This window comes from Equus przewalskii, chromosome 9, assembly GCF_037783145.1.
Source record: "Equus przewalskii isolate Varuska chromosome 9, EquPr2, whole genome shotgun sequence".
Lineage (NCBI taxonomy): Eukaryota > Metazoa > Chordata > Mammalia > Perissodactyla > Equidae > Equus > Equus przewalskii.
In genome coordinates, this window is record NC_091839.1 from 81,652,131 (window position 1) to 81,664,453 (window position 12,323).

The following is a 12,323-nucleotide window of genomic DNA, read 5'->3' on the forward strand; positions in this document are numbered from 1 at the left end:
GAGAGGTTAATCACTTTGCCCAAGGTCACGAGGTCGGGGATAGTTTTGCTCCAGGGCCAGGTGTCTGGACTCCTGCTACACCAAATGGACAACAAATAGTGATATCTTACTGCCGCCTCTCCACTGACCTCAGGTGTCACTTGAGTAAGGAGGTGGGACTTGACAGTGTTAAAGCATCTGCTGAGTTTGTAAAAGGAGCTCTGGGCTCTACCCCAGACCAGGAAAAGCAGTTTTCCTAAGGTGACATCAGTATTATTTTCTAAAGTATCCACATTATTATTTTTTTTTTTTTGAGGAAGATTAGCCCTGAGCTAACATCAGCTGCCAATCCTCCTCTTTTTGCCGAGGAAGACTGACCCTGAGCTAACATCCGTGCCCATCTTCCTCTACTTTATATGTGGGATGCCTACCACAGCATGGCTTGCCAAGCGGTGCCATGTCCGCACCCGGGATCTGAACCGGCGAACCCTGGGCTGCCGAAGCGGAACGTGTGAACTTAACCACTGAACCACCAGGCCAGCCCCTCCACATCATTTTAATGTGAAGCTTGGTTGAGAACCACCGGCCTGGATGGATGCCAAAGGCCTTGCAAGTGCAAACCTTTCACGAAACTGGGGCCACAGTGGAACTGCCTTCTTTTGACTAAGACCCAGAATCTGGACAAAAACCTAATGATGCTGGTCTGGGAATGTATTTATGGACCACATGGGGCTAGAGGAAAATGCGCCCTAAAGGATAGAGTAGGGCGAAGAGCCCAGGAGAAGACTGCATCATTAAACAGCTGGCTGACGATGGGCGCCTGACCCTGCGCACAGTCTACAAGAAGCACTGACCCCTTAGGACTGCGGTGTGAGCCGCGGCTGAATAAAGAAGCTACCCGGTGTTGCAGAGGCACGAGATACACGTCAGTTAGTTGACACCTCACCTCCTTGACGCCTTCCCCACAGGATGTAGGAAGCAACTGCCTGTCCTCGGATTTGGGACGTAAAAAAAAGACGCAGCTATGTTGTTGCAAGTATCAAATGAAAAAGTGTTGTACACTCTAACGCAATATAAAATATACTGTACGTTGATTTTTCACATAGGAATAAAGATGGCGCCCGTTTTATCAGAGACCGTTATACAGACGTCGTCAGGATACAAGAACAGCTTCTCTGTTATTTCACAATAAGCTGCACAATAAGCTGGTTCCTCTGTACTGAAGACACTTGTTTATCTCATTCGTCTATCTAGGAACTTCAGACTTCATCCTATTAATATGGCAGGCTTATAAAATGTAACAGTCAGCTTAAAATAAAAATATTTCCCTCAAATATGAGAACTAAGATGAAGGAGACAGAAAATGCAGTGTTCTCCATTGGGATGCTATTTGAGATACACAACAGACATTCAAGAGAACTTGGAGCCTTGAGAAAAATACACTGGCTTTCTTTTACTCTCTTTTTCCTTCGTCCTCTCTTCTCACTCTCTTGCCCCAAGAACAACCTGGGTCTCAGCTGTTCTTAGATTACTTGAATAGAAGACAGATTCCATTTAATGTGAGAGCTGAAGAAACAACTAGAATTTTAACACGGTAGTTACCTAGTTTGTCAAAACAAAATAGGAATTCTTTAGAATTTATCAAAACAGTGTGTTGAGAGTCTTTTTACTTTTTAGGGTAAATATGACACAATGGACAGCTTTAGAACAAGCCAACGTTACTGAGATTCAGGCATGTGCAACTGGTACAGTTTAGCAGTACACAAGGGACTCACACGGGTGTGCTGCAGGCCGGAGACTTCAGTTACAAAATATCGTCAATATTACAATTAATACAGGTAGGTATAAACCACTGCTCTCAGATTCTGCACACTTAGAAAAAACATAAACTTTACACAATAATTGAAATCACGCATTTCTACTCAGATTATCAGGGCATATTACAAACACACCAAAGCCTCAAAAGTTACAGTCACATTTTTGCTTCTGTTCCAGTGATGTACAATCACGTGAAATGTTCTATCCGTTTCGTGTGAAATAAACATTTGGCTGAAGTGCAATAGCTGCTGAGTTAAAAATACTTCCATAAAAATCTTTAGACTAAAATAATCCTAAACACTGGGATGTTTAGGATTATTTTAAGAGTCCTTATGAATTATAGAAATAGAAACAGTTAGGAAATTTCAGTGTATTCTATTTTTTTTTTAACATGAGTAAACAAATACTGGGTTTAAAGTGCAGCTTCTTTCTCCTCTCCCTTCGATTCTCCCTCCCTGAAGAAGATCAGGTCTGTATTAATCTTCAGAATCTCCACGGAAAGTTGCTGAGCGACAGTCAAGTCTGTTTGTCTCGAAAGTCCGTGATGGCCTTCCACAGCGTGCAGAGCACCCCTCCCCTGGTTAAAGACACAAGAACAGGGTGAAGAGAACGCTTCATCTGAAACACTGCCCTTGAAACAGAAAAGTGACTTCTCAGCTTTCAGCTGCTCTGATCAGAACATGAGGATCCCAGAGCCTTATCAGGCTTTCTGTATTCTTTTTGTATATATTTTCTCATCGTCCCTCCAAGCCTTTTCTTTCCCCTCGCACAAACCCTCAGGTCCCAGCTCTTTTGAAAAGTGTCTTGATGGAGGTAGGTGGGAGTAACAGTTACGTGTATGCTTGGCCTGATAGCAAAACGAATTATTGTAAGAAACTGTATCAGACTCTACCAGGCATTTGGATGGCAAATCAGCACATCATCCTAATATTTCTAATAAGTATGGCACAATCATGAACCAAATTAGAGCCTTTGTTTAAGGCAGCTGTAGGATATCTGCATGCTCTTAGTCTGACACGTTATCAGGAAAATTCTTCCAGCTGATTTGCATTTACTAATACAGAAATATTGGTTATTAGAGCACCTGATAATAGCCTGATCCACCTAACTCAGTTTACTCAGAGCAACTGAGAACCAGAGAGCTCCGCCCGGGATTGCAGAGCTGGTCAGAGCTAGGTTAGAGCTGGTCAGAACTGGTCAGAGCTAGGTTAGAGCTGGTCAGAGCTAGGTTAGAGCTGGTGAGAGCTGGTCAGAGCTGGTCAGAGCTGGTTAGAGCTAGGTAGGGACCAACCAGGGCCAGAGCCTGGGCTTCCTGCTCTCTGCCCTGCTCTTTCCATCATGCCAACTGAACACAAAGAAAAGTGGTACCTTAGTCTCAGGCATTTTAAATCATCACGTGTAACATAGTAGAGAACATCCACTAGTGAATAATCCTCAGCCAAAAACTGTGGAGAAAGCAAAATATGCACAAAATTAAGATGTTTTATAAAACCTTTAATTAATAGCAGATTATCCATAATGTAAACACTGGCAATAATAAAAAGTGAACCTAAAAGGAAATCCACATAATCTTCTGGAATTATTAGGGGAAAGTGCCCCCATAACAAAATAATTACAAAGAAATACATCCATGTGTTTTCAAAATGCATAAAGTAAAGATTACAAGCAACACAGAATTTCTGACTGGTTTTCTAATAACTAGATAAGACTCGCTTGTAATTACATCTGCTGCTTGTAAGATAATTTTTTTAAGATTGGCCCTGAGCTAACATCTGTTGCCCATCTTCCTCTTTTTTTCCTTTCTTTTCCTTTTCTCCCCAAAACCCCACTACATAGTTGTATACCTTATCTGTAAGTCGTGCTAGTTCCTCTATGTGGGACGCCACCACAGCATGGCCTGATGAATGGTGGGTGGGTCCACACCCAGGATCTGAACCCGAGAACCCCAGGCTGCTGAAGGGGAGCACTCAAACTTAACCACTAAGCCACAGGACTGGCCCCTAAGATAATGTTTGTATTTGGAGGGTTTGGGGCCACGTACCTTTATTTCTCTCACATGGATAAAGTATGTTCCTGGAAGGGTATTCCTTACACAATTTCTGAACTTATTTTTCATGGCTAATAAAAGGTACTTTCCAATAATTACTACAAAATCAGAGTCCTGAATTTAAGTGAAGCTTTTAAATATAAAAAAAAAAGGGCAATGATTTAGTGTATCATCAATTACTACTTTTTCATTGTGATTTGAGTCTGAGTTAGAGGGATGAATGTTTTGGAGAACTTGTTGGGATACATTATTTCTCATGGGCAAGAGAGTTGCTTCCATTTATATAATCTGTTATGCAGATTTCTAAGGAGACCCTAAATTTCATTTAGTGGTCTAATAAATTATCAAGTCAAAAGACATCTTTATTCTTATTTTTTAAAATTTAAATATAAAGTTGAAATCAATGTAATATTGTATTAAGAGGCCATTTCTATAAAATAATAAAAATATAACCTCATGTGTATATGTGTGCACATATATATAATCTTAAAATATAAATAAATGCTATTCATGCTGAATACAAAAGTCTATAAGGAACGGGGTTATTAGGTCATTATAGACAGAATACGGTTTATATAGAAAGTGTTTGTTTCTGATGAAAGTTCACTAACTAGATCTATTTTATTAAGTAACAATAAATAGCCATTGCCCTGTGGAGTCTAGTAATGTTGCAAGAGAATTAAAAAGTTAACAAACAGAAGAAAGAATTGGAAACAGAAGAACTTCTTTTTGGTTCTGTCTTGATTTTTCCCATTTCTTATTTTCAATCCCAAAACACAGAAATCCTCAGGGGTTCTGGACCAGAAAGCCCTGGCGAGCCTCACTAGGGGTCTTTGCACATGCTGCACCCCAGCCCCGGTGATCTCCCCTTCTTGTCTGCCCCCCACCCCCAAACACACAAATGGATGGCCTGGTCTGTTCCTGCGTCTTCCTTCAGACTTCCGCCCACCCAGCACCTCTTAAAGACCTTCCTCGACCCCCTCCCCATCCCCTGACGCCGTACGGGCCTCCTTCACAGAGTTCATCAGGGCATAATTATACTGCTATCCGTGGAATTATGTGATTATCATCTGCCTGCCCTGGTCTGTCAGCCCCAGGAGGGCAGGGCTGGGCTGGGTTCTCCCAGTGTCTCCCCTGTGACTAGCTCACAGTAGGCACCCCACACTATGACACGAGGGGAAAGGAAGCTTGTCCCACAGAGAGTTTTCTTTACCCGACTTATGGTGTCTTCATCGGCTCCATTTTCTCTCAGCCACTCAGTAAGTTCAGAATCTTCAGTATTTGTCCCAGGAGAATTCAGGTGACACACGGGCAACCCAGGAATGTCTGGAACAGAATTGAGGGTGGGGGGATGGACATTCATCACCAAGAGAGTGTTGATTCACCAACAGAGGTCACCAAAGACCCTCCCAGTCAACAGACATTTACTGACACTTGAAAAGATTTTTCTCTATCAGAGAATAAGCAATAGAAGCCATGGAGGCTGCAGCACAAATGATAACATAAATAAAACTCTCAAAGACTACTGGATACACGGGTAAACAGAGAGTCAGAAGCAATCATGTAATGACTACTCCCACCTCATTCTTTCATGTCAACTTTATAGTCTCTTAGAATAAAATCGTGCGCCAAAATCGTACTGTGTATTTTGCATGCAACAAAGATGAGTATAATTAGCAGAGAACCATATAACTATAAGCCTATTTTTCCACTATTTGCAATAATATGGAAGAGCCAGATATCTGAACAAAAAACTAAGAATTTATCTTCCTCTAAACTGGCTACTTAAGATTCTCTAAAGATTATCTCCCACCTACAATCTCTCACAGAAAAGATTTCTTCAAAGTTCTAATCTATGACTTTTTTTAATTGAGATATAATCGACATACAACATTGTATCTGTTTTAGATGTATCCAATCTATGACTTTTTATTACTACATCTTTATTCTATTTAAGCTCTGTCAAATAATAAAGAGAGAAAAAAACCTGGAATACACAGAATATAAATGCAAAATGGTAAAAAATAGCATTATTTCATTCTAGTAATCTCATTGTGAAATCTTCAAAAAGAAAGAAAGCCAAAAAAAGTGGAGAGCCCTATTTACCTCAATAATGTATAATCTCAGGAAAAGAGGACTCTGAATCATCTTACGTTTACTGCACTTACAAGAATTGATAGTTTGCTACAATTAAAAATTGCATGTTTTTTAAACACAATTTCTGCGTGTAGCTGTGGCACTAGTGACAGATGCTGCTCAAGCCATGAGATAAAACAGCCATTGGCTTTCTCAGCACTTGCGGCAGCCTGGCTGACCAGTATGACTTTAAAGTTTTCTGCTGTTCACCTATTGGTTGGGACTTAAGCTTCAGGTGTTTAATTTCTTGGTCTTTTTCTTCAATAGCTTGATGAAGGAGTGCTTGTAATTCTTTCTCTTTCTGAACCAATTCTTCCAGTAACCTGCGGAAGAAAATGACATTGGGTGACAGGAGCAGCCACAGCGACCTCCCAGACCTGGGCTCTCAAGCCAAAAGGAGCACAGACACCTCTGAGATTTCCCTGAAGTGCAGACTCTGCTCCAGCAGTCCTGGGAAGAGGGCTGAGGGTCTGCCTTTCTAAGGAGCTCCCAGGTGACGCGCAGGTTGCTGGTCACAAACCCCCACACGGAGCGGCAAAGCTCTGGAAGGCGTTGTGCTTCCAGACAAGAATTTGAATCCCCACCCCAACTGTCTGCCCAAGTCTTCCGAGATGCTGCTCTCCTGTTTCTTTTCATGACCATAAAGGGGAAAAAGAGAGAAAAGTTTACATATGCTATTAACAGACCTATATTTTATGTGTACGGCCCCTCATCAAAAAAAGTTAGTCAACTATGGACAGCTAATCTTCGACAAAGGAGCAGAGGGCCTACAATGGAGAAAAGAAAGTCTCTTCAACAAATGGTGCTGGGAAAACTGGACAGCCACATGCAAAAGATTGAAAATTGACCAGTCTTTTTCACCACACACCAAAATAAACTCAAAATGGATCAAAGACCTAAAGATTAGGCCTGAGACAATAAGTCTTTTGGAAGAGAATATAGGCAGTACACTCTTTGACATCAGTTTCAAAAGAATCTTTTCGGACACTGTAACTCCTCAGTTGAGGGAAACAATAGAAAGAATAAACAAATGGGACTTCATCAGACTAAAGAGCTTCTTCAAGGCAAGGGAAAACAGGATTGAAACAAAAAAACAGCTCACTAATTGGGAAAAAATATTCACAAGCCACTTATCCGACAAAGGGTTAATCTCCATAATATACAAAGAACTCACACGGCTTAACAGCAAAAAAACAAACAACCCGATCAAAAAATGGGCAGAGGACATGAACAGACATTTCTCAAAAGAAGATATGAATATGGCCAATAGACACATGAAAAGATGTTCATCATCGCTAATCATCAGGGAAATGCAAATCAAAACTACACTAAGATATCACCTTACACCCGTTAGATTGGCAAAAACATCCAAAACCAAGAGTGACAAATGTTGGAGAGGTTGTGGAGAAAAAGGAACCCTCATACACTGTTGGTGGGAATGCAAACTGGTACAACCACTATGGAAAACAGTATGGAGATTTCTCAAAAAGTTAAAAATAGAAATACCCTATGACCCAGCCATCCCATTACTGGGTATCTATCCTAAGAACCTGATATCAGAAATCTCAAGAGTCCGTTGCACCCCTATGTTCATCGCAGCATTATTTACAATAGCCAAGACGTGGAACCAGCCTACATGCCCAGAAACTGATGATTGGATAAAGAAGATGTGGTATATATACACAATGGAATACTACTCAGCCATAAAAACAGACAAAATTGGCCCATTCACAACAACGTGGATGGACCTCGAGGGTATTATGTTAAGCGAAATAAGCCAGTCAGACAAAGACGAACTCTATATGACTCCACTCATAGGTGGAATTTAGTATATTGATATGGAGATCTGATCGGTGGTTACCAGGGAAAAGGGGGGGTGGGGGGAGGGCACAGAGGGGGAAGTGGTGTACCCACAACATGACTAACAAAAATGTACAACTGAAATCTCACAAGGTTGTAATCTATCATAACATTAATAAAAAAAAAAAAAAAAAAAAGTACAACTCCCCAGACACTCATTACAATAGGCTTTAGAAACAACATTCATGATCACCTCAATGTATATTGTCCATTCATTTATCTATTCTACAAGTATTTTTTTGAATGTCTACCAGCTGTCAGGTCCTATACCAGGCACTGGGGATACACAGATAAAAGACGATCTCCACCTTTGGGGGTTCACCATCCCGTGGGAAGCCAAGCGGTCAAAGAGACAAGGGATGCAGAGAGACATGCTCAAATAAATCTTGTCTATTAACTTGAAAAAAAAAAAAAAAAAAGTTAGTCAAGACTAAAAAGCATCTGCAAAGCAAAGGAAACCATGAACAAAACAGAAAGACAACCCACCAACTGGAAGAAAATATTTGCAAATCATTTATCAGACAACGGGTTCATCTCCAAAATATATAAAGAACTCATACAACTCAACAAAAAAACCCCAAACAACCCAATCAAAAAATGGACAGAGGATATGAGCAGACATTTTTTCCAAAGAAGATATACAGATGGCCAACAGATACCTGAAAAGATGTTCAACATCACTAATTATTAGGGAAATGCAAATCAAAACTACAATGAGATATCATCTAATACCTATCAGAATGGCTATAATCACCAAGACAAAAAACAACAAAGGCTGGAGAGGGTGTGGAGAAAAGGGAACCCTCATCCACTGCTAGTAGGAATGCAAACTGGTCCAGCTACTATGGAAAACAGTATGGAGATTTCTCAAAAAATTAAAAATAGAAATACCATAAGATCCAGCCATCCCACTACTGGGTATTTATCCAAAGAACTTGAAATCAATGATCCAAAGATATTTATGCACCCCTATGTTCACTGCAGCATCATTCACAATAGCTACGACGTGGAAGCAACCCAAGTGCCCAAGAACAGATGACTGGGTAAAGAAGACGTGGTATATGTTTACACAGAGGAATACTACTCAGCCATAAAAAAGGACAAAATCGTGCCATTTGCAACAACACGAATAGACCTTGGGAGTATGATGTTAAGTGAAATAAGTCAGGCAGAGAAAGACAAATACTGCATGATTTCACTCATATGTGGAAGATAAACAAATACACGGAGAAAGAGGACAGGTTAGTGGTTACCAGAGGGGAAGTGGGTTGGGGTGAGCAAAAGGGATAAAGGGGCATGTATGTATGGTGATGGATAAAAATTAGACTACTGGGGGGAGCACAATGAAGTGTATTCAGGAATTGATAAACAATAATGTACACCCCAAAACACACAATGTTATAAACCATTATAATTCCAATAAAATGACTTGGAAAAAAAAAAAAGTTGGTCATATGGGTAATATAATAACCCATGCAAAGCAGAAAGGTAGTCACTTTTTTTAAACTATGAAAATTTGAGAAGTAACCAGAGGTGAGGTCGCCTACGGTCCCTGGCACCTAACAAGTGGTTGCTGGGGTTGTGACCACTATTCCCCCTTCTAGGGGGCAGTGGAGTGGGGGACGGACGGCTGTGCTCCTGGCACGTTCAGTTCCTCGGTGGCATCTGAAGCCTTCTCCAAGGACACAAGGAGCAGCTGAGCTATGATCACACGCAGTTCTCACGCCTGAGGTTGTCTGGGCAACTGAGAGCCCACTGCAACCCGCTCACCATTTCCAACACTGTTCTCTGAGGGAACACTCCACGTTATGAGAGAGATGCACTGGATTTTTAGAAAACTGTCTGTGAAGAACGTGGATTCAGAATTCTAATAACGTAAGATACACAATTATTCCTAAGATCATGGAGATGAATGCTTGCATACCCTAAGCTCTTAGCGAGTGGTATTTGTTCCGTTTCCTGAGTATTGGTAGATTTAACTCAGGACCAGCTTCCCTTCCAAGAGTTTGTCTCTGCTTCAGTTGACACGTTCTGAGGCACAACTGCAAGGGGCCCTCGGCTCATCCTGGTTCAGCCAGCACTTCCTGTGCTAACTCTGACAGACGGCTAACGCCTCTGGGCTCCGGCTTTCTCGTTTGTAAAAAGGGAGAGCGGAACCTCTGGAAAGGATAACGGTGACATTAAATGAGAGCCTAGGCAAGGGGCACGGGGCCTGCCTTTCAAAGGGCTGCTCTGCTCCCCACTGCAGCCTCGGCCCTGGGAGAGAGCTGCCCAGGGCTCAGTGGGGTTCCTTCCCCGACCCCCAGGCTCCAGCACTTCCCCCAGGACACAGAGACATGTGGCCCTTAGGTAGGAGCAAGCATCTGAGCAGAGCAGGCAGCAGAGGCGGAACAAGGAGACGGCCAGAGAAGGTGGTTTGAGGAAGACACTTGTTAAAGACAACTTCGGAGGCAGCAGCACACAATTAGGTGAGTCAAGTGGACGAAATGAGAGCAAGCGGGAAGCAGAGGGTTAGAAGGAGACTCATCCACTCCGGCACGAATGGTGTTCAAAGAAATGGGTGACAGCTCAGTACGAATGTGTAAGTTGGCAATTTTTATTTTATTTTTTTTCGGTGAGGAAGACTGTCCCTGAGCTAACATCTGTGCCAATCTTCTTCTACTTTATATGTGGGAAGGCACCACAGCAGGGCTTGACAGTGGTGTAGGTCACCCCCAGGATCCAAACCTGGGAACTCTGGCCACTGAAGCAGATCGAGCCGGACTTAAGAGCCATTGGGCTGGCCCTGTAGGTTGGCAATTTTTTGATCTGGAATATATTTTTGTCTTCATTGCTAATTTACACGTATAAATAGTGATGCCATAGTCTTATTGTTTTCTCAAAGAACACAGTGAAATTTTCTAGACTTTAACCTAAGTTTATATAGACTATGTTTCCTTTTCATCTTTAAAAGCCAGAGTTTAACACTGGAAACAAAGTATTGGCAGGCCACCTCATTTGTCCCAAATCCAGCTCTCAAAATTATTTTAAGGACATATCTAGTCCATCAGGTTTATTTTTACTTTGTCTCCAGTTAGTGAGGAAATCCTTCAAAACCAAGGCAATTGCCTGCCTCTCTGTTCCAGAAAAGTTTGACAAGGATCCATCGGCCCTGAGGTCAGTTTTTTGTCTCGGATGGGTAGGGGTGGGGAGTGGGTCGGTGGGTCATTCCAGAACTGCAGGACTGGGAGAGCAGATACCCGACAGCCCTTCCTGCGTTGGATTTCAACTGTCTCTGCATTGTTGTCCCAACTCCTCGTGTGAAGGGAATCATTTTTGGCACGTTTTATGTAAGCATATCCTTAAATATAAGTAAAACATACACTCTACCGCCAATTTATGACTTTCTGCCATTAGTATGATTGATGATCTAACAATCGAGAGCTGGATAAACCTCATTCACCTCCACAGGGGGATTCTCCTAAAAAGAAGATTAGCATTTCTAACACGAGGGCTGCACCTTTCCTAAAAACACACTAGCATTTCCTCTGAGTTTATTCTGCAATATGTGTACTTCTGTATATCAAGTAACATGCAGCTGAAGATGACAAGGACCACGCAGCCGAGACCAGGTCCTTCTCTCCGTGGTCAGCACTCGGACTAAAGCCGCGGCTTTTCCTCCATGTTGAGCTTCATCTCAGTTTTCTGGGGGAGACGGAGGAGCTGTGGGTGAAATCACTCAAAAAAGAAAAAGGGGCTGATAATCCTGGAGATATCACAGATTCAAGTGTAAATATGTAAAGACAAATGTGTGGGCTATCGTGGAAAATGCAACTACGTTCTGATGTAGGAGGGAACGTGGCAAATCCTGTCTTTTCAACAGAGATGGGCAGGCATGGGAAGCAGACCCTCAGCAGCCGGTACCCTCAGAAGAGAGACAGGGAGGAAAAGCACCGGAGAGCAGCCCTGGGGAGGCCGATGCACGGCGGGCAGCAGGCGGGGGTGGGGTGTGAGCCAGGTAACTCCACCGGGCTCGGAGGGAAGGGCAGGGCTGCATCTGGGGAGGCAGGATCTGTGGGCACGGCCTGGGTGCGCAGACAGAAGGCTTTCGGGCCAGAGGAACAAACAGCCCAGCCCGTTGGTAAACAGAGTAGCTTTACCGTCTGTAATTCTGACTGGATGTCCTGGGGGGAGGGGGGCCGGACCTAAACAGTAATGAGGGCACGTCCCTCCTCCAGAGATCCGAGGGGGTGAAAAACACAACTCCCTTCCAGCCTGGGCGACACCAAGTGCAGGAAAGCGAACACCGGCGCTAGAGGAGGGAGCGTCGTGACTGGATGTTACTCGAGACGAGGAGGAAACGAGGCCCAAGATTTAGACTGAAGTTTTGGGAGGCAAAAGATTCAAATTCTCTTCCCCTAAGTCGAAGCAATGGCAAGTGAAGAGTGGGGTTTCAGAGAACAACATGGGGATATGGAAGTCAGAAAGTCACTGCCCCTTTGTC

General features: G+C 42.8%; 1 protein-coding gene across 5 annotated transcripts in view; it reads right to left on the minus strand.

Annotated features, from left to right (window-relative positions):
• Nucleotides 1-1,616: 1,616 nt before the first annotated feature.
• MAP3K5 (mitogen-activated protein kinase kinase kinase 5) overlaps nt 1,617-12,323 on the minus strand; it is a 180,756-nt gene continuing 170,049 nt past the window's right edge. For all 5 annotated transcript variants that reach the window (XM_070559384.1, XM_070559385.1, XM_070559388.1 and 2 more), the window contains 4 exons: nt 6,191-6,303; nt 5,058-5,170; nt 3,166-3,242; nt 1,617-2,374 (listed from right to left, as the gene is read on the minus strand). In XM_070559384.1, coding sequence (XP_070415485.1) covers nt 2,314-2,374; nt 3,166-3,242; nt 5,058-5,170; nt 6,191-6,303 — 364 coding nt within the window. In that variant the 3' untranslated portion in view covers nt 1,617-2,313. The remainder of the gene's footprint in view (nt 2,375-3,165; nt 3,243-5,057; nt 5,171-6,190; nt 6,304-12,323) is intronic.